Here is a 26628-nt window from a genome sequence, read left to right on the forward strand (position 1 = left end):
ACCCACCCACCTGTCCAACTCACCATCCATGGACCCATTCATCCATTCACATGTCCACACACATCTCCCTCCCTCTGTTCCGGTCATGCATCCATTTATCCTCTTATCCAACCTCCCCATCGATCCGTCCATCCCCTCAGCCATCCTCCGCCTCACTCACCCCCCCGGCCTGGGCCCCTGTCCCCACAGGGTCACGAGGTGTCACAGGCGGTGGCAGCAAGCTCGTCCTCCTCCTGTCTTCCTGAACCCTCCTCCCTGCCAGCCCGCGCCTCTTGCTTGGTCCCCAAGTTTCCATCCATGACCTGTCACGTCCCTGGCAAACTGGAGCCTTCTCTGTCTCTGCCCCATGCCTTGTGTGGCCCCCAGCCTCTGATTTCCCATGTCTCATGGGTCCTACTGCCCCAGGCTCTGGGGCCGACCCCCTGGTCCTGGGCTCAGCACTGACGCCCAGCTGGAGGAGTATTTGTCACAGGCTTGCTCTGTGCCAGACACCAGTCATGGCAGGCACCCGGTAGAGGGGAGTACGTGGCCCTTTTGCCCTGGAGGGGGTCTTAGAGAGAGGGCCATTTTTAAGACCAGAGGCCCAAGACCCTTGAGGGGGCCTCCTTCAAGTCGCTCTCGTCCTGGAGGACACACCTGTCCCATCACCAAAAGCTCTGGAGGTCCTGGGCCCCATCCTTCGTTCCTCCTCTTGGCTGTGTCCACCTGGTCCATCTCCTTCCCAGCAGCACCGAGTTAGGGCTTCCCTCCCTCCACTTTACAGATGGGGAAACTGAGGCCAGGGGAGGAGCACGGCTTTCTCAGCTCCCAGGGAGTCACTTGCTCCTCAGAAGGCGGCTCCTTGGTGAGGATGGGCTGGGGAGACTGTGTGAGGGTTCAGGAATCCCTTGGGGCACAAGAGGAGCTCACCCCATGGGCCCACCCAGCAGGGGCCAATCCAGGCGCCATCACCCACGCTCTCCTTCACCGGCGGCCCTTGACGATCTGCCTTTTGAACCCCTGGCAGCCCCACTCCATGGCCATCACTCTGGTCCAGCCTCGAACCTGAGCTGCACATGGCCCTGCACTGGCCCGATACCGGCCCCAGGGCTGATGGCAGTGGAGGCTGTCACATGGCAGAGGGCCCGGGGGGTGGCCTGGGGTGTACAGGGGCTGCCCCACCGATTCCACACTGCACCTGTCACGTCCCCTCTCTGCTTCCTCCATCCCCGAGGGGTGGGTGTCATTATCCCCATTTTACCGATGAGCACACTGAGACTCCAAGTGCTGCGAGGTTTCCTGATGCCGACGGTGGCTTGTTCTCGAGAACGGGCGCAGACTCCTGGTTCCCCTCTGATGCCCTCGTCCCTACACGCATCATCCGCTGAGCCTCAGTTTGCTCCTCTGCGCAATGGGACAAGCATCCCTCCCCTCCCGGCTGTGGTGACGGATAAGAGCTACGAGGCCAAAGAACCGTGTGACGCTGGATGTGAGACTTAACCTCTCAGGGCCATCTCCTGCAGGACCGGTGAGCCCCCGTCAGCATCATGTTGAGAGACCCGGGCACCGCTGGGCATGTGTGAGGTGCTCAGTGACTGCTGTCCCCCCTCCCCACCCCCGTAGGACACGGGGCCACAGCAGCAGGCGGGGAAAGGGCATGGAAACCTTCACACCCTCCGCTGGTCCCTCTCCCAGCCTCACGGCCAAAGCCAGACTCTGCGGAGAGCTGCCCGGGCCTCCACCCTCGGCCCAGTGACTCACATGGCCCACTGGGGGTGAGGTCACTGCCGCCCAGGCAGAGAAAAGGACACACCTGTTCCCTGGGAGACACCAACGCCACGGTGCACTTGGCCTGCGAGGGCTTCTGCTCGCTTGAGGGCGGCAGCAGCCCGGGGGGCGGGCAGTGGGTGAGGACCCGGCCTGAGGACGGGGCTGGGGGCGTGGCCCGCCTCTGGGGGCCAAGTGAGGGTCTGCGAACCTCAGTCCAGCCTCCAGGCCCAGTGGGCTTTGTCCCCTCTGCTGGCATGGTGAGGGGCGTCCGTGGTCTTAGGGCTCTGAACCGCCCCCAGTTCCCACCTCTGACTTAAGGGGCTACTCCATGTCGGCCCGTCTCATCCAGCAAATGGCCGTCCCCAACCCACTCCCTGGCGGTGAGCTGGGGGTGATGGGGTCTCTGAGGCCAGACCTTGGCCCCCTCCCCCTGGCTGGGTCCGTGCGCAGCCTCTGCAGGCTCCCCCTGCCTTCCGCCAGTCCCGTCCCTCCCCAACCCCCCATCCACCATTAGGGTCCTTCTAGCACCCAGCACCCTCCCCACTGCTGACCTCGCCAGGCAGGCAAGGCCCTTTCCCATCTGCCACCTGCACTCCACTCTGCTCTGGGCCATGGACTGCATCCCCAGGCACCCCGTTTCCGGTGGGTGTGGCCAGCGGGAGGCATGGCAAGACCACAGGCGGAGGAGCTCACTGCCCCACCCGCTCCTGTCCTGCGCCCTCTGCAGCCGCAGTGCCTGGTGCGTGGTCTCTGCACAGGGCTCTCCCTGGGTTCTCGTAAAGGCTCCCTCGCCCGCCCTCGGGCCCAGGGAAGGCCCCCCTCCACCGTTGCCCCTTAACCCCGCCCCTGGGCACAGACCCCCACGGTCAGCACGGCCCACCAACTCCTAGTGGACCCGCTGTTTCCGCCAGGTCTCCATACACTGCCCTTCAAGGTGCAACTCAAAGGCCACCGCCTCCAGGAAGCAATTGTCTGTTCGCTCCTCCATCCATTCCACACGTATTGATCGCCAGACACCACGTGAGGACTCGCTGAGGAAGACGGGGAGCCTAGGAGGGGACCCTCCGGTGGGAGGGATGCCCGGCACCTAGCGAGCAGGTAAACAGATGACGTCGGCAGCGATCGGGGCCTCAGGGAAGAGAAACAAGGCAGAGCTTCTTGCCATGAGCTCACCCTGGTCCCCCTCTCCCGCCCACATACCCCCCATTCGCTGGGCCCGGGCTGTGGCCTTGCTCACCCTGCAGTACCCTGTCTGTCCCTCTGCCTCTGCTCTGAGAGCCTGGGGCGGGGCGGGGAGGGGAGAACATGGTGACTCAGCTCTCTGCACATCATCCGAACCAGCCTCACAACAGCCTAAGTAGCAACAGTCCTTACCAGGTCCGTTTTCCACAAACTCACAAACCGCGGCGCCAACACCTTGCCTGGGATGATACCCAAACCCAGCGCTGCCTGCCTGACTCCACGGCCGAGCTCTTTCTCCTGCTTCAGGCTGAAAGCGAAGTGCGTCACCGTCAGCTATATTTGCAGACTCTTCCAGCGGTGCCCAGAGCGGCGCCCAGCACGAGGCCGGTGCTAGACCCCCGTCAAGTGGGCTGAACATCAAAGACCGTAATCGTCCTGCTCCTTAAGCGGCGTGTGCCTTGTGGGGAGGGGACCCCGGATGCCTCTATTTTCCAGATGGGAAAATGGAGGCCCAAGGCTGCTAAGAGCGTTCGGTCACATGGGATCCTGAGTTCCGCCTTCTCCTCTCAGGCCCAGGAGGCCACTGAGGAGGCAGGTGTGGGGCAGAAGCCAGAGAAGAGTTTCACCAGGTCCATCGCAGGGGGCACGGGGGCCAGCGGCCAAGCCCCCGCCTGGGCATGCGGGGCCTCACTCGCCTGCCAAGCCGAGGGGAGGCTGGAGGGGGGGCAAGGACAGAGCAAGGACCAGGGAGCAGCTGCTGCTTGGACCCAGGTGGTGGCCCAGGAGGTGGGGACAAGCGATTGGATTCTAGAACCACTCACCAAGCAGAGCCAGCAGGGGCTGCTGATGGACGTGACAGGGGGCGGGGGACAGAGGCGTGGAAGGCGATGCCTGGGATTCTGGTCTGAACTACGGGCGGATGGGGGCCCCGCTGATGGCAGTGGGCACATGGGGAGCAGGCATGGGCGGTGATTGGGTGGGACAGAGTGGTGAGGACCACAAGTGGCCTAAGGGGAAAATCGTTGCTCTGTGGGAATGAAGGCTCTGGATTTTCAGAAGTCAGAAATCCAGATTTTTTTCATAAAGGCTCTTGGGTTTTAGATGTTTGTGATAAATTCAAATTTAAAATGCCATGTGGGCTAATCCGGTGCACACCAAATAAAGTACACCTGGAGGGGTCTGGCCCTCAGGCTACCTCTTGTACCCTTTGTTCCTTCTCCCCCCGTCAAGATTCACAGAGCTACCACTTCCTCCAGGAAGCTGCCTGTGATTACTCCAGCTCTAGAGGTGCCTGTGCCTCCTCACAGCACTGAAACCACCAGATTGGCAGTGACTTGAGGGTGGGTGTGGGTTTGCTTGTCAATTTCTCATGCCCGCAGCAGACACTCTGGCCGAGAGCAGGCGTTATTGAATGAGTACCTACTGAAGGATTCTCTCTCTCCCTTGATCCTCCCACCTTTCATTTTGCAGATGTGGAAACTGAGGCCCAGAGAAGGGAGGTGACCTGTCCACGGTGGGCTCTGGGGCCAGGGCCTGCTTGCTGTCCAGCCTGTTTGTCAGCTGCCCCCGAGACTGGGCGAGCAGGAAGTGTGAAGGTGATTGCACAATCTTACTAGGTTTTGCCACCCGAGGGAAAAACAAGATCCTGGGCAGCCCCTGAGTGTCCAGGGAGGGTAGGGAGCCCATTCCAGGCCGACGGGGGCCACCCACTGGGGTCAGGGCAGAGCCAGACCCCTAGGACTGAGCATCGCTGGGGGTGGCCTGGCTGTGGACAGAGGGACCCCCCCGAGGGCGGGGTCTGACATCGGTAGTCAGTTAAAGTGACAGCCAGCCCTCCTGGGCTCTCTTCTGAGAGTTTCGACCCACTTCCCTTTTGGCCCTGGAAGGGCAGGCTGTGCCAGGGACCTTCAGGGTCTGTGCTCAGATCTGCCACGTAGAGAAATCAGATGACGGAGGCGATGGAGGCCCAGCCCAGTTCCCAGCACTGGCAACGGAGAAACGGAGTCTCCGAGGTGTGCAGTGACCTACCTAAGGTCACACAGCCTGGGGGCAGCAGATCTGGGGTCCCGACTCCGAGTCCTATATCCTTTCCAGGCTGCTGAGCTGCACTGGCCCTGGCGTCTTTAAAGCCACCCCCCACACCCTTCTCCCCCACCTCGGAGTCCTCATCCGCAAAACAGGAAGAGAGGCAGAAGCCGCCCCCGCGGTGCTCTGTGCACATCAGCGCCCCTGAGGGCCGATGCTGTGTGAACGTGCTCGTGGTGTGTGGTGCCGTGTGCAGGCTCGTGACTACAGAGCCACACTCTCCTTAGCTTCTGGTCTCTGAATGGTCTGGGTGCGGCAACCTTTCCAACCTCCAGGGAGACACATCTCACTTTCACCCAAGAGAAATTACACCTAGTGGTTACTGGGTGCTCACTGGGGCCAGCGCCCTACGCGTGATGAACTCAGCAAATGCTTAGGTTCATCCTACAAGGCAGCTTCTACTATTATCTGCAGGGCATGGAAACCAAGGCACAGGCAGGTTTACAGACATGCCCAGGGGGATACAAACAGGAAATGGGAGAGCAAGGATTTGAACCAATTCCGCCCCCAAGCACCCACGATAACCACCATGCGACACGGCTGTCCTAGTACGGCACGGAAGTCCTTCTCAAGGTCTAACCTGAAGGACCCCTAGGTCCTTCTTAGGCGAAGGGGAAAAGCTCCGCCCATGGCCCCCATTCTGTGCTGAAAGGCCTAAGTTCTTTGGCCCCTGGCTCCCAGCTCCCTGGGTGCTGGCATGCGGGTCAGGTTACCCCAAACAGGAACCCTCCCCTTGACTGTGTGTGTGTGTGTGTGTGTGTGTGTGTGTGTGTGTGTACAGAGGCCTGGTGAGGACCGCCCCACCCCGGGCCAGGACCTCACCTCCTCACTTGCTTCCCTGCATCCTGTTTCCCAGCGCCCAGCCCTGTTGGGGCGAGGCCCTGCCTGAATCTTCTCCGTCGCTCGTCTCCGTGCACAGGCAGTTCCCAAGGCCCTCTCCGTGGACTTTATAGCATGTAATACTATTTAATGTTTTCCTTTAAGATCAACTGGTTTAAAAAGCTGCCCCCTAGTCTGATCAAGCTTCTAGGTCTAACTCCCAGGTTGTAGGCACTACAGGAGACAGAGGAACAAGCTGACGGGCGGGCAAAGCCACGGCATCCGGTGCAGGCACGTGGTTCACGGCGGGACTTTAAGCCAAGGGACTTGAGACCGGTTCAAATTTGCAAGAATGAAAAGTTAAAAACAATGTGCAAAATGCCAAACGCGCTGGCTTTCGCCCCTGAGTATGGTTATTTCAAAAGGAAACTTTAGATCACTCCCCTACGTGGAAAACTAGTATCACTTGCTGTAAGTAGAAGGTTACCATGAAAACAAGACAGTGCGATCCGATTTCAGGAGGATTCTGTGTCCTGCCAAGGGTGCCTTGCAAACCTGCCCGCCTCTGTTCCGAGAAGCCCTGGGCGAGAGGTGAGCGCCTGCGCTCTCGCCCTGGGCCCACCGGGGACGCTGGGCTGCAGGTAGGTCCCTGAAACACCTTTTCTCACCTTCCGCTTTTCGTGCATCAGGGAGGGAGGGGTGGTGAGCATCGGAGCAGAGCCCCCTCCTCCCCGCCCCCCCCCCCCGGCAGCCGCAGTCTCTGCAGCAGAGAGGGGCTCGGTGGGGACTCAGCCTCGGTGGCAGCCTGGGCCCTTCACAAGCTCAGAGCTGGGGCAGAGATGAAGAAACTGAGTCCCAGGCGGGGCAGGCACTGCCCAAGGTCACACGGAAAGTCTGGGGGCGGGGGGAACCAGGAATGACAAAACTCCAGATTTTCTGACCTTCATGATCATGGAACCTTGTTCACAGGTATTCACTGAGCACCGACTGTGTGCGAGGCACAGAGGATGGGGGGCAGGGGTGAACAGGACAAAATCCCAAAGAGCTGACACTTAGAGGCGGGGGACAGAGGACAAAAGCTAGGCAAACGAATGAGATCATTTCCGATGCTGCTGAGGAGGATAAAGAAACCAGGCTGGAGGGCGTGAACGATGGCAGTCGGGGAGGTGGAGGCGGAGATGCCACTCAGGCTGAGGCCCGAAGTGCCGAGAAGGAGGGAGGGGGAGAGAGAAGGAGGGAGGGGGAGACCGGGGGCCAGGGCGCGCCAGAGAAGCAAGAGCCTGAGCACAGGCAACCAGCCCTCAGCAAGTCCTGACTCTTTCTTCAAACTTTGTATTTTGAGTTAATTTCAGACTTACAGAAAAGTTGCCAAGAAGCCTACAAAGAATTCTGTACACCCTTTGCCCAGATTCCCCCCACGTTAACAGTGTATCCTGATTATCGTACTCCTTCTCGCCGTATGTGTGTGCGCGCGCACACACACACGCATACACGCTTGCGATCGGAATTCTCTGAGCGTAAGTCGCCCCCCTCGAGTCCCTGGTACGTTGACGTGTTCCCTGAAAACAAGGACGTTCTGTGACATAACCGAAGGACAATTCTCAAAGTCGGGACATTCACATTGGTTCAATACTGCTGTCTTATCCTCAGATCTTATTCAGAGTTGCCAGCTGACCTAGCGGACGTCCTCCACGGAGAACAGTCCCTGATCTTAAGCGTCTTTTGCAAACATGCCGAGGGAACTGCGTTCCCAGGGCGGCCTTTAAGGAGAGCACCGGTCCGGCCCATTGGGGGTGGACCATTCAGCTCACGGGCTGGCTCGCTCAGGGCCTGTGTGTTGGATCCTGACGCCAAGGGGAAATGAGCACCGTATACACACCTACCAAGATAGCCTCTGTATTTCTGACCCAAGGGAAAAAGTTAATAAACCTTTAAAACGGAAAGAATGATTATGAAAAGAGCCCACTGTTACTTGATCTCTTCGCACGTTTCTGTCGGCCCTCATAACCCACCCTGCAGGGTACAGGTTACAGCCCCTTGAAATGACCGTCCCCGCTGCACAATAACGCAGGGTTGTAAAACAAACAACAGCCTGTCTTTATGTGCAAGTTCAATGTTTTGTTGGTTGTTTGATCGCTGAATTTTTGGGGGCCAACTTAAATTCCACACCCAGGCTGAATGCCTCACTTGCCTCACCCAGATCCCAGCCCTGCCCATCCCACGCCACACACATGGGCTCTGCTGCTGTGCACATACTGTGCTCAAGAGAGACCCACAGTGAGCCCGAGAATGGGTCCTTGTACCCACTTCACGGATGAAGAAAGGGAGGTCCTAGAGAAGTCTGCCAGCGCTGCCGTCACAAACACCACAGACTGGTGGCTGAAACCACAGAAATGTATTGTCTCGTGTTCTGGAGGCCAGGAGCCTGAGATCAAGGTGCTGGCAGGGTTGGTTTCCCCTGAGACCTCTCTCCTCAGCCTGCAGACAGCCCCCTTCTTGCTGTGTCCTCACATGGTGTATTAGGGTTCTTGAGAGAAAAAGAACCGTTAGGATGTACGTGTGCGTGTGTGTGCGTAACTATATACACACGTGTATACAGTTAGTTATTATCCACACATACACACACACATATATATAAATACACAGATATATTTATTTACTATAAAGAATTGGCTCATACTGCTATGGAGGCTGACAAGTCATAAGATCTGCAGCTGGTGAGCTGGAGACCTTGAGCTTCAGAATAGCTAGGAAAGCTGATGAAATTCTGCTAGTCCTAGTGCCAGGAGGCTTGAGGTCCAGGAAGAGCCAATGTTTCACTCTGAGTCCAGATGCTGGGAAAAACCTATGTCCCAGCTCGAGGACGGTCAGGCGGGTGTAGTTCCCTCTTATTCAACGTTTTTGTTCTAGTCAGGCCTTCAACTGATTGGACGAGGCCCACCCACATTGGAGAGGGCAATCTGTTTTGCTCAGTCTAGTGATTTAAACGTTAATCTCATCCAGAAACACCCTCACAGACACACCCAGAATAACGCTAAGCCGAACCTCTGGGCGCCCCAGGGACAGTCAGGCTGACACACGACATTAACTGTTAGACACGGTCGGCCCTCGGGGTGTGTCTGTGTCCTAATCGCCTCTTCTTATAAGGACACCAGTCCTATTGGATGAGAGCCACCCTAGTGACCTCATTTCACCTTTGTTGCCTCTTTAAAGGCCCCATCTCCAAACACAGTCACATTTTCGGGCACTGGAGGCTATGGCTTCAACATATGAATCTGCCCCCGTAACAGGCCCTGACAGGAGAAGGGTCTCAGCCCAGAAGCGCGCAGGCCCGGCTCTTCCCTCCTCTGAGGTGCCTGCACACGTGGAGCCCCTCAGGCAGGCTGACCCATCCATCCGACGGCTGCCAAGACGTGGCTGAGGTGCAGACGGTCACTCAGTATGGATTAATCTCACGTGCTAAGTCCGGCAGTTATACCGAAGGCAGGAAGTGTCTGTCGGGGGAGCCCAGTGGGGTCTCGTCCAGGCAACAGCATTCCCCTGAATAAACTCTCCATGACCGTAACACCCATCTCCTGCCACCCTCCGGCACCAGCGGGACCTCGCTAAGACACAGAAGGCCTCCAGCAGGGGAGAAGCGGTCATTCGGAAGTCCGGAGCCCTGGAGCCCACCCATGCCTGCAGCGTCCGCTTTACACGCCCTCTAGATGCACCTGGCAAGGACACACTGGTGTTCCACCCGAGGACACTCGTTCCTCTCTCCTGGGCCAGGTTCAGCTCCGGCTGCTGGATTCTTAAACATTCACCGATTATTCAGCTGAAGACAAGCTTCTCAAGGCCCCCAGCCACTGGGTCAAAGTGAGCCTTCGGCGTATTTCTCACCCGCGCCGCACTCTGGTCCAGCTGGAGCGCCTGAGCCAGGAGGACACACTTTCGGGGAACAACGGGCATCCTGCACCGCCCAGCACGCACAGCCCTTCCTGCCTGCCCGCCCATGGCGCCTGGGGACCGGCCCTCCCGCACGGGGTGCAGTGCCGCTGGAGCCCCTGTGTCTCTGGTTGGCCTCACGGGATCTCTGTTGCTCACCCCAAAAGACTCTGTCCGATACAACGCTCTAGCTCCACCACCCTCACTTCCTCTCCATGCCTTTTCTGCCAAGGGTACTGCTTCTCTCTGTTAGTGGGAAAAGCCCCTTCAGCCCTCAAGACCCGTCTCTGCTCTACAAGAAGCCCTTCTGGCTTTCGCAGCCGAAATGCTTGCTCTCTCTCCTGAATAACATTCACGCTTTCTTTGAACTTACTTCATCGATGAAAAGAAAAGCCCCCATTTACCCAGAGCCAACTGTTCCCCAGGCACCCTCGCACCCATTGGGTCCTCCTCCTAAGTGCCTTTCAGCTCACGACCTGAAGGTCAGAGAGCAGAATTGACTGGGGTGTCACTGTGCCCTGAGACGGTCCCAACTGTGATGCTCTAACGAACAGAATGCAAGGGAAGTGATGCTCTGGGACTTCTGAGGCCTGGTCATAAAAGCTGGCATGCCTTCTACTTGGCACTGTCTGCCCACACCCCACACGCCAACCTGCTTTCTCTCTTTTTCTCGGGACACTTGGTCTGGGAACCCAGCCACCATGCTGTGAGGAAGCCCAGGCTGCACGGGGAGGTCCTGTCTAAGTGTTCAGCTCACAGCCTGCAGCAGCTGTGAGGTGAGTGGCTGGGAGGGCGAGGCCTCTGAGGACCCAGCCCCCAGTCTTCAAGAAGCCCCATCTGATGCCGAGTAGGACAGGCCCCACCCAAACTGCAGACCTGTGGGAAAAACAAACACTGTCATCGTCTGAAACTACCGGAAGCGTGCGGCAATTTGTGACGGAGCCACGGCAGGCGGAGAAGCTGCCCAGAGCCAGAAGGGGCTAGAAGGTGAGGATAACAAGTGCGGCTGGGCCGCTTCGTGGAGCTGGTCACGTGGAGTGCACTGACCACATCCCCCCTCTGTGACCTTAAGAAGGTCACTTGCCCTCTCCGGGCCGCCGTTTCCTTGTCTGAAACATGGGGAAAAGAACAGTATCTATTTCAGGAGGCTGTTGAGAGGACTCACGGAGACACCGCGCGCGCAGCGTTCGGCACCTAAACGAACACCCACGGAAAGTAACAGCAGTCCTAACGATGATCTAACGATGATGTGACCGGCCACATCGGATCCCCAGCCAGCTGATGTCAGCGCCCTCGCTAGCCCCTCAAGTCACAAAGCCTCAGGGGCTGAGCCTGCCGGCTGGGAGCAGACGCCTGGGCTCCAGCGTGTGTGCGGGCACCCTGCAGCCTCCGACCAGCCCTGAGTCTCTGTGCCCAGCTTCCCGGGCTGTGTGCTCAGAGCTGCCAGGCCACCGCGTTCACTGACTGTGACTGAGGTTGGGGAACCCTCTTCAAAACGAGTGTCTTTACAGTGTTTTCGATACACCTGGCCTCTGTTATTTCCAGCAGAAGGGGCTGGTGAAACCTGCCCATCAGGAAGCAAGTTAACAGCTGGTCTAACCCGAACTAGTCCTACATCTAAAAGCAGATGGGGGTGCCCACCATGTGCTTGGAGGGGAGGCGCCAAAGTCAGGGTGTGGGGTGAGAAAACACGGAGTTACAGTCATCCTTGAAAATTCGTTACCACGGAGGACCTGGAACTACACAGACCGAGGGAACGGCACGTGCTGTCTCAGCTTCCACTCCAGGATGCCTGATGCTGTGCAGAGCTGGGGTGCACACCCACACCATTTACAGTCTTCTCCTCTCCTGTCCTCTCTCTCTTTCTCTCCTTTATACATTAAAAAGATCATCCGGCTTTTACTACCAAGTGTAGGTAAGAATGTAGAGACACGGGACCCTCACTCATTGCTGCTGAGGAGGTGCACTGTTCACCACTTTGGAAAGCAATTTCGCAAAGCCCAGTAAAGTTGAAGGCACTCGTATAGCGCCCTGATACAAACCCTACACACACCACACGTGTGTGCAAGGAGCGAGTGAAGGAACCTCCCTTACTGCAGCCCTGCCTGGAGCATCAAAAAAATGGGAAACCACCGAAATTATCAACAGCAGAACAGTGGAATACTTTACACCAACAAAAATAAACATGAGAACTATACACAGCCACACGGATGACTCTCACCCATAAAATGTGGAGTGAGAAGAGCAAGTTGCCTCTTGAAGAGCTATCTGAACACCCATGTTCACAGCCGCGTTACTCACAGGAGCCGAAAAGCGGAAGCCACACATGTCCATCAGTGGATGAAGAGATAAACTAAATGTGGTCTACACACAGAATGGAATATTATACGGTTTGGAAAAGGAAGCAAATTCTGACACCCGTTACAACATGGATGAACCGGAAGGATATTATGGCGAGTGAAAAAGTCAGTCGCAAAGGGACAAATCCCGAATGACTCCACTTATATGAGGTCCCGAGAGCAGTCCAATTCATAGACAGAAAGCAGGAGGGTGGGTGCCACGGGCTGGGGGCGCGGGGTGGGGAGTGAGTGTTTAATGGGGACCGAATTTCGGTTTGGGAAGATGAAAAGGCCCTGGAGATGATGGCGGTGATGGTTTCCCAGGAGTGTGAACGTAATGCCACCAACCGGTACACTTACAAATGGACAAGATGGTCACTTTTACGTCATGTGTATTTTACCACAATTCAAAAGTTTGGAAAAGCAAGTTGTAGGTTATGACACCATGCACGTAAAGTTCTAAAACTTGTAGAATGAGCTTTGTGTTAGCCAAATTATAAAAATGTGCATGTGAGATAAACACAGCAGATGGGCAGGGTGGGGGCACTACCGCTTAGGCTTAGCTCTGGGGGGATCGGGGTGAGACGGGATTTGACGGAGGCCCACAGGGGCCGTCCACCGCGTCATAACAGTTTATTTCTGAAGCCAGGTGACGGGTATACCACTCTCTACCTTTTCTTCCCACCTGAACTGTTTCACTAAGCAGAGTGCCCTGAGGTCCACCAGGCTCTAGGGCCTGGGGAGCGGGCTCTGTGCCTCCCAGGATGGGCTCTGGGCCAAAGCTAGGGGCTCTGCGGAATGGCCATCGCCCCAGGCACAAGGCAGCGGCGCCAAGAACTTCCTTTGCGCTTTCTAGTTGAAATAAGCATCTCTGCTCCTCCTGGAGCCTCAGCCTCTGGCAGGGCTCCAGGATTATTTTACATGAATTTAAGATCACTAATGAAGAATAATTAACAGCTTCAAGGGAGCCTGGCACACCCTGTGTTTAGAAGTGGTTAATTATGCATTGTCTGCAAAACACCCTTTTCATACTCGAAAGTTTTGGGTCGCTGTTTTAAACAATGGAATATGGCATCAGGAAGAAAGCCAAGTGGTTCCATGTGCCAAGTTCCTGGGGTTGGATCTCTTTGGACAGAGGTGACCGCGGCTCCCTAAGCCCCCTACGTGAGGTGCCTTAAGTGCTTCCCTGGCACTGACACTGTCAATCCCCCGGAGGGGCCGTGGCAGGTGGGCTAGCTCCCTCCCCCACCGTCGGCGAGCAGTCGGAGTCCCGCCAGGATGCGGTCTGGCCATAAAGCTGGAGTCTCTTGTCCACCTGACTGATGCATCACCATTATTTGTGAACACTAGTCAATGTAAAGAGGACTGTCCCCAGCCCTGAGCATCTCATCTGCCAGTCGAATCTCCTTGGCTGGCCCTGTGCAGCCTGTGAAATCCCTCGGTCCCCCTGACAGACCATGTGACTCTGGGCCAGCCACTTTTCGCCCACGCGTCTCTATTTGTTCACCTGGAAAATGGGACAATTACATCCTCCCCTTCACGGGGTTGGTGGGCTTAGAACGATGCCTCCCACGTAGCAGGTACTCCGTGAGCCTCTGCATCACACTGCCCACCCGGCCTCCCTTTCTAACCCCACTGCCTGACAGGCACCCTACACTTTAGCCTCATCTGTGACCATTTCTGAACCACACCAGGCTCGGTCCTACCTCCACACGTTTGCTCATGCTGTGCTCCCTGCCTACTGTCCCTTCCTTATCTGAAAAAATCCTGCTCCTACGTTCAGGCCCAGCTCAAATGACACCTCCTGCAGGAAGCCCTCCTAGATTTCTCCCAGGCCAGCCAGCCTCCCTCATACTGCTGGTATCTTTGTGCCACCTCTATTTATCCCCCATCCTCAACTTTCATGGCTTGTTAGTGGGTCTCTTTCCCCTTGTAGGCTGGGAGCTCCTTGAGGACTATGTCCCATTTCTCTTCCGGTCACAGCTGGGCCTTGAGAAAAGAGCACCTGCTCTGAATAAGAACCTCCCATGGTGGGAGGAGCCGAGGAGGCCCTCACTGGTTGGCCTGGAGGCTGAGCCAGGTCTCTCACAAGCACCACGTGACTCCCAGAGGGACTCTCAGCTTGCTACTCCCACGCTGAGAGCCCCTCTGGGCTCCCCACTGCACACAGCAGGAGGCCCAGCCCCTGGTCCTAGACTCAGGTCCCCAGCGCCCCTCTCAGCTCCATGGCTTCTCACCACCACCCAAAGACACAGGCCCTTTGAAAGCCTCTGGGGTTTTTCACATGCCTTTCCCTCTGCCTAGAACACCCATCTCCCCACCTCGGCCCAGCCAACTCCTGCAGACACTTCGTTGCCCGCTTAGCTGTCAACTCCTCCATGAAGCCCCACATCCAGATCCACTCCTCCTACCGTGTCCACCTGAGCCCCTGTGGGGTGGGGACATGCTTCCTTCCTCCCTCTCGCCTCAGGACGCTGGCACACTCCTCTCCTGAGCTGCGGGGCACTCGAGACAGAGTCCACCTTGGAACGAGAGAGACCTGGGTCCAAATCCTGTGGCCACACTTACGTGTCTGCCTGCCCTTGGGTCTCATCTGCTCAAAGTGGGGCTTCGACGCCCCTCTTGCAGTAGGGCTGAGGATTGACCAGAGTGTAAAGTGCACCCTCGGCAGACACTTAATAGCTAACAGCCAGAACATTCCAGGTGCCCCGGGCCCACGGGAACAAGTTCCCAGGATGGTGGGAAAGGCTGGTCCACCTGCACGAGGGGAAGACGCCCCGGGTACAGCCGGTGATGATCAGAAGCGGGGTGGGCCTCTCTCCCTGGCACCCACCCAAGAGCGGGGACTTCCTTTCTGAGGCTGCTGTGAGACCCTCAGGACCTGCCCCCTTCGGAGAAAGCCTTGGAAGAGAAAAGAAAAGTTCCCACACTTTCCCAGAACGGCTCGCATACTAATAGCCACGGACTTCACAGAGTGTGAAATCAGGAAAAACTAACTCCCTCGGGATAGCCGGTATTCTAACTCCCTCCTCCAAGGCCTTTAATTACAGGCCGTTGAAGGCGCCCTTCCTGCTGGCCTGGGCACCGGTGTTCCTCAGACAAGGTGTGTGTGTGGACAGAATGCACGTGCAGAAGACACTGTCAGTTTTACTAACATTCGGGGTCATGCCCGCATAGTCTCAGGGAGTAGTCCCCAAGTGCCACTACCCGTCAACAGGGCCAAATCCCTAAAGATGGGGAAATTGGGGCTCAGAGAGGGAAAGTGACCTGCCCAAAGTCACAAAGCAAGCGGAGGGACTTGAACTCTGGTCTCCTGACCTCCACACCAGGGATACCCTCATTCTGCCCAAGTAAGGCAGATACCCTCATTACCCCAAGTGTGTCTCAGATCTCTGCTTGGGATGGAGGCCGTCAAACCCCTTAGTCACATGAGCCGCCAGTGAGGTCAGGGGGCATGGACCCTGGCAGGGCCAGGCCAGGGTGGAGGGTGCCCTCCTGTGGGGTGACAGTGCTCCCAGCAAGTCCGCTCCGGGGCGATTCTCAGCAGCAAGGAACAATGAAACTCAGCGCATGGTCACAGAGCACTCGGGGGTGACCCCTTCTCCGCAGAAATGCTACCAGCTTCAGGGCTGCAGGGAGAGGAGGGGACAATCCAGCCAAGTTGCCCAGTGGCCCAGAGCAAACGCCAGCAGGGGCCCTGCCCCAGGACGAGGAGGCCCTGTGGTCGCCAGGCAGGGGACGGGCCCGCCGGCTCGGCTGCCCCACGGCAGAGGCCCTCCCGGGGCACGTACCTTTTATAGACTCCGTGCAGCGGCTGCAGGCACAGGAACTGCCAGTAATCCAGGCAAAGGGCCTTGAACTTGAGCATTTTCGCCTTTCGGTCTCCTGCCGGACCCCCGTGGCACCTCCACCGAGACTTGGAGAGGGGCTGAGGGAGCTGGGGGACGGGCCGCTCCGGCCACCCCGGTCCCCGCTGCCACAGTGGCCCCACTCACATGGCCCGGTGCTGCCAGCCGCCCCTCCAGCACAGCCTCCGATACAAAGAGCAGCGCACACAAAAGCCCAGCGACTCCTCCGTCAGGCTTGCCCAGGCAGCCTCAGGCTGCCGCCGCCGCGGGGGGCTGGAGCTTCTCGGGGCTTCCCCGGGGGTTCCCGGGGCAAACGGGGGCAGCCCTGGCTGTGCTGAGTGGTGGGGGCCCCCGGCCCGTCATCCTGGGGGCCTGGATGCCGGGGCTCCTGACGGCGGCTCCGAAAGCTCCCTCTTCCAACTGGTCCCCAGGTCCCCAGTGGCTGCGCCGGCACCTGGCCGGGCAGTGGCCCAGCCGCTTGCCTGGCCCGAAGTGGCCAAGCCTGGGAAGACCAGGGGTGTGGGGTGCAGGCAGGGAGGGGGCGAGGTGACAGATGCCGGCCTCCTCGCCAGGTCAGTTATGTTTGGCGGAATCCCTGCTCGGCCCCGAGAGCGGAAACTCACCACGTCGCCACATGGTGCAGTGGGAGCCGCTCTCTCTGAAAGGCAGGGGAGAAAGACTGACAGGGCCACCGTGGTTGCCTGGGTGACAGGGACACATTGATAAAATCTAAAATGGAACCTCGATGACAGCCGCTCATTGGCTGCCGGGAGGGGACTCCCAACGCCGGGGGGGGGGGGGGGCCTGGGCTGAGGGGCCGTGGCCAGCGGGGCATTGTCAGGCAGGGACGGGGGCCATGGGCAGAACGGGTGGCTCTGCGGCCCAGGACCCAGCGTCACGGTGGCCAAGCAGAACCACTGGGCCCCTCCTGGCAGGTCTGGCTTCTACTCTGGGCGCCCTGCAGCCCTTTCCCTACACACTAGCCACAGGGATCTCAAACGTCCCTCTCTGCTCTACCCGGTGCCCCTGCTGCTCTCAGAATAAAGGCCAAACTCCCGACTGTCCACCGGCCCTCCGTGCCCCGACTCCTGCCGACCGTCTGCGCTCTCTGAGGTTCCCGACGCCCAGCCCCCTGGCTCCCGTCAGGTCCCTGAAGCCACCCTCTCTTCCAGGCCTTCCGGGCAGTGCCCTTGGCCAGAGGTGCCCTCCCCGGCCCCTCTGCACCCACTGGATGCTACCGCCAGCATCACGTCCGAGCCCCCTGCACGCCCTACCCTGACTTTCTCTGGCAGACATGCCCTCCTCTGAGATGATCCGTTGATTTACTTATCTGCTCCAGCCCCCAACTGCAGCGCAAGCATCCCGGCCCTGCCTGGCTCAGGGCAGCACCTGGCCCACTGCAGGCACCCCATCATTTTGTTGCAGGAGTGAAGGGTCCTCCTGAGCACACCACACTCACCCCGCCTGCTACTTGGGGTCCCTGGTCTGCTCAACACTGTTGACAAAGCAGTGGTCCCATCGCATCGTTGTGAGGAGGGCTCGCTCCCCCTCCCCCAACCACAGATGAGGAAACAGCTCAGAGAAGACCCCATCACCGTGTGTGAGGGACGACGTCCAGGCCCATCGGCCTCAGACAGGAGCAGCTGCCACCAGAGCGCTGGGCCTGCGTGTCCTGCGCCGGCGGCCGGGCATTCAAGGCTGGGTGCGGAACTGGGCCTGATCGCAGCACCCCCCGCCCCCCGGCAAAGCCAAAAACGAAGTCACCGGCCTCAGGAGGGAGTCTCCTCCGTCCGCCATCTCGGATGCGCTGCTTCTAGAGCAGTGGCTCTCCCCCCGGGGCGATTCTGCCGCCACCCCGTGCCCCGAGAAACAGTGGCCATGCCTGGGGACACCACGGGTTGTCACAATGGGGAGGGCGGCGCTACGGGCCTCTAGTGGACTTAGAGGCCGCCAAACACCCCACAGTGTACAGGACGCCCCCCTCCACCGGGAGTGACGCAGTCTAGCGGCTCTGCAGGGTGGCTCTCCGTAGCAAGGGCCGCCGTGGATGGCAAGAAGGGAAGGGCGTTCGCGATGCCTCAGTCGAGCGGGGAGCGTGAAGCCCAGTGAGGGGACGGGCACGGACAGCATCATCAGGACGGCCGAGCTGGATGCAGCGTGGGGCACAGTCCACCAACCCAGCCTGGGGAGAGGGGAGCTGCTGGGTAACTGGGCTGGTGACGAGGCAGGCGAGGAAGGAGGGCAACATGGCGGTCTGCCGAGGGTGAGGGGCCTGTCTGCCAGCCTCCCCGAAGGGCTGTCCGCCCTCCCCCAACAGGACATCAGCTTCCCTCTCACGCCTGTGGCAGAGGAAGCCGGCTGTTCCTTTGAAAGGAGGCAATTACTGGCTGGGACCTTTGTTTCTGAATTTCCCAGGCTGTAAGCAGGCCTCCAGAACCTCCGTGGGACTGGCCACCAGAGCCCGAGGGCCGGCTTTCTCAGAGGCTCCCACAAAGCAGCAAAGCCAGCGGCCTCGCTGCGCATAAAGGGCAGAGGTCTGGCGGCCGTGCCGGGAGGGAGGGGGCGGCTGGGTCTGGCACCAACAGTCCTCTGGTCTCTGGATCTCAGTTTTCCTCATCTGTGAAATGGGAACACTAAGCTGGGCTCTGCCTATGTCCCAAGGGGATGAGGACAGCTCTCACGTAGCACCTGCTGCTTCTCAAACGTGCCGGGCACGCTCCACCTCTGAACCTTTGCACTGGCTGTCCCACTGTCTGACGCTCCCTACTCCAGATAGCTGCACGGCTCACCCCTCGCCCGCCTTTCCTGCTGCTGTCTGGTTAAACAGCGCCGCCTCCAGAAGGCCCTCCCTGACTACCCTCCCATCGCTATCCCCTTTACGCTGCTTTATTTCTCTTCATAGCACTTGTGGACAAGAAGTGTCGCTGGTACTTCAGTAAACAGAGAATGCTGCTGCCATCAAGCTGTCAGCCACTGCAGCAGCCCCTGAAGGTGCACCCTGAGGGGATTCAACATGGAGAAAAACAGGACACCCGCCCTGGACAGTGGAGATGCACATCTAAGGAATAATTTCTTATTATTCCTATGGGACTCTTGCATTGTCCCATACGTAGAAAAGCACTGAAATCACTAACTTGAGATGTCTGGGTTTTTGTGATTAGCAGGCATCTCTGACGGTAGAGCACGTCTTTCCCAGCAAAAAGCCCTCTACCTCCTGGCTTCTCCCTCCCCTCTTGGCAGCAGGTCCCTCAGGGCTGTCGCAGAGGCTGTCTCCCAGGTCACAGTCCTCAGTGAGGTCCAGATAAAACACAGCTCGCAACTTCTGGGCTGTGTGCTTTTCTTCAGTCGACACGCTTGTCACCACCTGACATATCATATTAAAATCCGATTTCTCTGTCCGTTTGCTGCCTGATACAGTAGCTCTGCAAAGGCAGCAGGACAGGTCCCTGTGGTTTCCTTATTCCTCCCACACCCGCAGATGCTCAGGAAATAATGGCTGAGAAGCAGGGGGGAAGGCAGAACCAAGGGGCCCTGATGTCTTTGCTCTCTGAAGGTGCAGGGTGTCATTGCCTGTGAGGTCAAGTGTGGCCAGCCTCAAGCAGCGGTGGTTACTGTGGCCAACCCCTGACCATGACCGCCATCACTTATGTGACCGAACTGGAGTGAGGCCGTGGCTGTGTGTGGACCCACGTGCAGAGGGACGGTATAAGGGTCCGAGTGCCGAAGTAACAGAGTGTGCAGATGTTCGGGAGTCTGCGTGTGTGTGTGTGTGTGTGGTTGTGCAGGAAGTGTACACACATGGGCGAGCAGTGTGCTACAGCATCAGGCAGTGTTCACACCAGGATCTGGGTTCAAATCCCAGCTCTGCTCACCAGCTGAGAGTCCTGAAAATGTGACGCCTGTCAAATGGGCCGACAGCTGTGCGCGGTCGTGCAGGGGTGGGACGCTGCCAGCTTTCTGCCAACAGAAGCGACAACCCTTACTGCTATGTGTGCTGTGGCTGCACAGCGTCTGTGTACGGGGTCACATGAGAGTGTGAACGTGTGTGGACCACCCGATTCTCCGTCCTCCAGCAGTGCCCCTGAGGGTACCCAGCCCCGAGCTGCTCAGGGAAGCCGCGCCCGCGTGCCCACCCCCAGCCGCCTCAGGCATCTAGCTGGTCGCTAGACCATCTCATCCCCATATAACGCCTGCCACCCGACAGCTGGGGCCCAGCCCCTGCTTGACGGCTCCAGTTCGGGGGGCGCGCTGCCTTTGTGCAGAAGCTCCCTCTCACCGAGGCCGAGCTCCCCAGGGGGACTTGGGTCTGCCATCCGCCCGCCCCCTCGCTTTCCAGGCCCTGGGTCCACATCCACTTCTCAGGGCCTCACAAAGTCTGCCCTCTCCTGGGAGCGGGCACCCCCAGTCCACTTCTAGTCACCCCCACATGTAGCGCAGACGTCCCCTCCCAGCCCCCCGTCCATGCCAACCCCACTCAGGACCAGCTGCCCATTCCTGGTCTTCCATGCCCACCTGCTGCCCCATCCAGGGGCCTCCCCTACACCCCAGTGTACAGCCCTTCCTTCTGAAGACGTCTTACAGAAACATCAACATACAAGACCCTCAGACCACCATCCCCACTTCCACCAAGTACAGTGTGGAAACTAACAGACACTGTCGGCTTCTCCCTTGGGCTGCAGCCTTGGTCGTCATGGGCGCCACGGCTGTAGGCCGGCCCTCGGGGGACCACCAGCCTTGAATCTCGGAGCAACTATGGGCTGAGCCATGGTCCAGGAGGGACCACTTCTAGCTGGACTTGTTCTCAGGGGATGTGCCAGCACTATCTCCGGTCCCTGGGGGAATTTTAGGGCCAAACGGGGGGCTAATTTCCCCCATGGCCTCTTGGGGCCGACCCCAGGTGCTGATGGGGAGAGTGGGCCAGCGGTCCTGAGCAGGTCCAGGGCGGACGGTACAACAGTACCTGTATCGGTCAGTGGAGAGGCTGCTTCCGGTCTCCAGGGAGCTCCTGAGGTGGCAAAAGTGAGGCAGGATTACCGGCGACCCCAGACAACAAGCCCCTCCCCCCCCCGGGCCATGCCAGCGCAGGCCATGCTGGGTGGTCCCAGGTCAGGTCCTGGGGTAGGTGAGCAGCCCTGGGGAAAGCCCGCATGCAAGAAACCATGTGCTTCTTTGTCCTCTGACAGGTCAGCCAAGACACCGCCCTGTGCCCACCCCACACGCCAGTGCAGGGGCTCAGTCCCAGGGGGCCCTTGGCAACGACAAGTCCAACTGCTCCCTGTTCAATGGGGATGCCGAGGCCCAAGGTCCCACAGGGAGTCTCCCAGCGGAGGCTCTTTGAGGCAGAGCTGCACCCTGGGGTGTGGCCTGGGCCTGCCAGCTGGCAGGTCTGTCCACAGCCCCCGACCACAGACAACCCCTTCCCAGCATGAGCTGGCCTCTGCCCCCTCACGCTCCTCTCATCATTCCTGCCCCAGGGCCTTTGCACTTGCCGTTGCCCCTGCAATGGAATGCTCTGTCCCCATCACATCTGACAGCTTTCCAACTCCAGGAGGCCTTCCCTGTCTATAGCAGCCCTCCCCCGCCCTTCAGTACCCTCGCCCCCGACTCGTTCTCTTTCAGAGCCCCACGTGAAACAGGCCGAGTCATCTATCTGTTTGCTCATTCACTCCTGTCTGCCCGTCAGAGTCCCCTCCCGAAGGCAAGGGCCCCGTGTGTCCTGGTCATTGTCCCACTGAGGGGACCGGCCATGACGGTGCCTCCTTTGATCTGTCACCTGCTACAAACCTGGTCAGAGGTGGAGAGGGCAGTCGGGGGGGGGCGCTGCTGAGGCCCCACAGACGCCCGTGAGGAAACAGGTTCCGAGCAGGTAAGTGCTGTGGGTCCCCCGCTGTACAGACTGGGTGGCACGGGGACTCGGTGTGTTTGCCTGAGACCAGCATGTCCTCCCCAAAGAGGCCCGGACCACGGGCAGGGGCCAACACCCCCATGCCGGGAGCCCTGGCAGAGAGGCTCGGGGTCCCGCTGTGGGTCTGGGCTGCGAGCCAGCCCACCTGGGGTCAGATCCCACCCCACCCCCGACCAGCCACGCGCGTTTGGTACAAGTGCCTCTCTGCTCAACGTCCTCATTCGTAAAATGGAAGCGAGAGTACAAAGCTCCTGTGGGCAAATAACTGATCTGAAACGATGTCGAGAACACGAGCCTCTGCTGGCTCTGCTTGGCGCCATGCCCGGTGACCGAGGCCTTCGGGCCTGGGGCGCCTTCCGCGAGGCGGGGGCCCAGCTCCCCGGCACACCCTGTCCCTGCCCTCCTGCGCAGCGGCTGCTGTGACACAGGACACGCCCCTGGAGGCGGTGTCATTGGGCTATACACCTCTCCTCCGATGCCACGCTGCTTCCCACGTGGGCCACAGCCCTCCCTCTGCGGGTGCCCCACATGCCTCTCCCCACCCAACACCCAGAAGTCCAGGGCAGCTGCTCCGCGTGGGCCTGAGCTTGGCTCCGTGGGCCTCGCCCTTCTGGGCCACCGCTGGGAGCCCACCACGGGTCATCTGAGCTTCGCCCTCGCTCCCTGACCCTCCTTCCACATCCCCGCACCGACCTGGTTCTGCTACTTCCTGTCCGGCTGAAGCATCGTTGGGTGCCGGACCCCACGTGCAGCAGATGGGATGCCCCAGAACCTGCCTCAGGCACACCCCATTTCTCCAGCATCAGCTGAAGAGGCCACAGACGGCTCCCCCCTCCCCTGGAGCCAGAGCCCACTTGGGGCCGCACACCATCGGCTCAGCGCCTCTGCCTGTGTGTCAGCAGGCCTGGCCGGGGATCAGAAAGAACAGAGGATGTGAGGGATGGTGTCAGGATGCCCTCGAGTCACCTTGCTGGACTGTCACTGTCCTGTGCCCACTCTGGGGTGGACAGTGGCTTTCGAGGATGGAGAGGGCGGGGCTGGCAAGACAGGCCTCCCCTCCCTCCCAGGCCAGGAACCGTGCTGGGACCTGTGCTGGGAGAGGTGAGGAAACCTGGCCTCCTGGAAGCCCCAAGTCTGGACAATCCCCCAGCTGGCTGCTCAGACATGGACATGCCATGCGAGGTAACACCAATGTGATGTGACAGGGACACAGCCAATGGTGCTGGGGTTCCTGGAGCGCACTCTGCCCAGGCCCAGGGCTGCCCTCCCCAGCTCCAGTCCTGCTCTGACTACATCGTGATAACACGGCACCATCTCGTCCTGCTGCAGCCAGTCCACCTAGTGAGTGCTAGGTTCTTTCTCCAAATGCTTCCTCCCCTAACCCCTGCGTGAACCTCCCGAGGCACATGGAATCATGACCCCCCTTTACAAAGGCTGACCATGCGGCCCAGGGGCTCCCTGTACATGGAACACCACTCCATTCCCTGCCTTTTCATCCTGTAGCAAACTCCTATTCACCCTCCAAAACCCTGCTCAAAGGTCAATTCCTTTGTGCAGACTTCTTTGCCTACTTTATCGCCCTAATCAGACGCCTTCCTTCCTTCCTTTTTTCCTCACTCCCTCCTTCCCTCCCCACTTCGTCCCTCTCCCACTCCTTTAATGACAGTGAATATTTTTTGAGCAGTTCCTATAGACTAGGCATTGGTATTAACTGTTGACCAGTGTCACCTCATTTGGTTGTCAGCACAGCCTGTGAGGGAGGCACGGGGACACCCCACCACACTGTGACACTCGGGTCCAAGATACGGAAGGGTGCACAATAATTCCCCCCCAGGCAGTAGTGTCCACGAGGCACACACGTGCAGACGGGGACCCTCCCAGACGTGCAAGGCTGACCTGGCCTGCTGTGGCCCAGCTCTAAACCCTGTGACAAGCGGTGGTCCCTCCCTGGGCTCCCCATTCCTCCCCACCCATGTCCCGCCCATCCCGGGGAACCCCTCGGTGGCCTGAACCCCTCGGCAGTCCCCCTCTCAGTGTGCTGCGGACCCTGACAGCCCAGCCGGGACTGGCTCTGAATGGGGACCCAACCTCTGCCCTGTGCCCTACCGGGTCCACGCAGCCTTGCTGGCCACAGACTGAGGCCCACTCTGCCCGTCACCCTCCTTCCCCGCTCAGCCCAGCTGCCAACAGGAGGGGCACGGCCCAGCGCCTGGATTGGGAACCAATGGCCTGGGACATGCCAGAGTGCCTCTTTGCCTCAGCCTCCCCATTTGGAATGCGGGGCGGCGGTAACAGCTCCACCTCACACAGTCACTGTGAGAAAGGTGAGGTGCTGCCCACGGAGCAGAAGCGCCTTGTATACCAGAAGGTGTAGAGCAGGTGTGTCTGCGGTATCACACGCTATTGTATGATTACATCCAATAACGTTTAGTGAGATGTTAGAGACTAGAGGTTACGACGTGAATTCTAGAGCCAAGAGGGCCGGGGTTCAGATCCCAGCTTTGCCACACACTAGCTGTGTGACCTTGGGCAAGTTAATGAACCTCTCTGTGCCTCAGTTTAGGGTCCTCTTTTATTGTGTTTTAGGAAGATTAAATAGGTTAATACATTTAAAGCACTTAGAAGAGTGCCAGGCACAGAGTCAGTATTCCATAAATCCAGCTACGACCAGCATAGAACTCAAAACAGTAGCACATTATGTATTATATGAAGGTGTGATATGGACAGTATGCGAATGATCTTAATGTGTTGTATTAACACACCAATTCTATATTAATAGATGTTTTTTTTACCCACATATCTAAAATCCTCATTTACAGGGGAAACGGGCTCTGAGTGGCGACCGCGCAGTACCATGGTCTCTTTTATTTATTTATTTTTTTGCTGTACGCAGGCCTCTCACTGTTGTGGCCTCTCCCATTGCGGAGCACAGGCTCCGGACGCGCAGGCTCAGCGGCCATGGCTCACGGGCCCAGCCGCTCCGCGGCATGTGGGATCTTCCCAGACCAGGGCACGAACCCGTGTCCCCTGCATCGGCAGGCGGACTCTCAACCACTGCGCCACCAGGGAAACCCCACGGTCTCTTACTGAGGTGTGGTGGCCCCACGTCCAGAGCTCTGTCTGCTCTGCTGGGCTGCCGCTCCTCCCCCAGCATCTCTGGAGGCCCCTGGACCAGGCTCGCGGACGCGGCACTCTGGGTCAACTGGGCAGGGCTCCAGCCCTCCTCCCGCCTCCAATGCAGGCTCCGGGGAAAGAGCCCCTTCCGGCCACCCTGGACAAGGCGACTGCCCTGGGGACAGTCCCTCCTGAAGCCCCTGTCCCCAGCCCTACGTGACCGGGTTCCTGGGTAGGCCACTTCCTTCCCGCTCAGAGTACGCGGGCTGCTCCAGTCCTACTCCCTGGCATGGCTCCAAACGGCGCCGGCCACCTACAAAGCTCAAGGAGGGTGAAAGACGGCGCTGCGCTGTGAGTCAAGAGAGGGTCCCCTGGATGCGGAGGAGGGCTATGACTGGCAGGGCCCGAGGGGGCTCCCGCGGGGCTGGTCACCTTCTGCTTGGGGGTCTAGGTGCCGGTTACGTGACTGTGTTCAGCTCGTGACGATTCAACAAGCTGTACACCGGATTTCAATAAAAATTTACATTAAAAAAAAAACAACCAGGGCTTCCCTGGTGGCGCAGCGGTTGAGAGTCCGCCTGGCGATGCAGGGGACACGGGTTCGTGCCCCGGTCCAGGAAGATCCCACGTGCCGCGGAGCGGAGCGGCCGGGCCCGTGAGCCATGGCCGCTGAGTCTGCGCGTTCGGAGCCTGTGCTCCGCAACGGGAGAGGCCACAACAGTGAGAGGCCCGGGTACCGCAAAACAAAACAAAACAAAACAAAACAACCAGCCTGGTTCAGCCCCAGCCTGGAGCAGCAGTAAAAACCCAAGACCTCAGAGCTGGTGGTCTTCCTCTCCCGCCACCCCCTTCCTCCGCAGCAGCTGTGTGGGCTTGGGAAAACCCCTTCTCCTCTCTGGCCTCAGTTTCCCTCTGCTGAATGACGGAGCGGCAGTGCTTCCATCCCTGGCCGTGCGGTAGACACATGGGCGCTTCTAAGAAATACAGATGTACTGATGCCTGGGTCCAAACCCAGATGGATGAGACAGAACCTCTGAGGGCTGTGCTCCTGCACCTTGGGTGTTTTTTTTGTTTTTGTTTTTTAACTCTTCACTTTGAAATAACCACAGATTCACAGTAAGTTGCAAAATAAAATGTACAGGGAGGACCCATGCAACCCTCCCCCAGCCTCCCCCAGTGATAACGTTGTGCACAAAAAAATGTTGCCCACCATCAAGCCATCGGCCACTGCAGCTGACCTGACAGTGCGCCCTGAGGGGATTCAGGATGGAGAAAAAGAGGAGACCGGCCCTAGAGAGTTAAGAGGCATATCGAAGGGTAATTTCAATGAGCCCAGACTCTTGCATCTTCCCATACACAGAAAAGTACTAAAATCATTAACTTGAGAAGTCTGTCTTTTTGTGATCAGTAGTCCTCTTTTGATGTTGCATGCATGCGTGCGTGCATGTGTGTGTGTGTATCTATGCAATTTCACCAGATGTGTAGCTTTCTGTGACCCCCCCCCACGATCGAGTTCCAAGACGGTCTATCACATGGCACTGGCATGCCACCCCTCCCTCCAGAGCCACACCCACTTCTCCCCCAATCCTTCACTCCCAACAGCCACCGACCTGTCCATCATTTTGTCATTTCAGAATGTTATACAAACTGAATTGTACAG

At 58.7% G+C, this 26628-nt stretch overlaps 1 protein-coding gene across 7 annotated transcripts in view; it reads right to left on the minus strand.

Annotated features, from left to right (window-relative positions):
* The window catches only part of IQSEC1 (IQ motif and Sec7 domain ArfGEF 1), a 330236-nt gene that overhangs the window by 114428 nt on the left and 189180 nt on the right, over positions 1 to 26628 (minus strand). For 3 of the 7 annotated variants that reach the window (XM_060307267.1, XM_060307272.1, XM_060307273.1), the window contains exon 3: positions 20910 to 20954. The exons of 3 other annotated variants lie outside the window; for them this stretch is intronic. In XM_060307267.1, coding sequence (XP_060163250.1) covers positions 20910 to 20954 — 45 coding nt within the window. Of the gene's footprint in view, positions 1 to 15892; positions 16571 to 20909; positions 20955 to 26628 lie in introns of those variants that run through there. One more of the 7 variants, XM_060307270.1, reaches the window with a different exon arrangement.

The sequence above is a fragment of the Globicephala melas genome, chromosome 11 (assembly GCF_963455315.2).
Source record: "Globicephala melas chromosome 11, mGloMel1.2, whole genome shotgun sequence".
Taxonomy (NCBI): Eukaryota; Metazoa; Chordata; class Mammalia; order Artiodactyla; family Delphinidae; genus Globicephala; species Globicephala melas.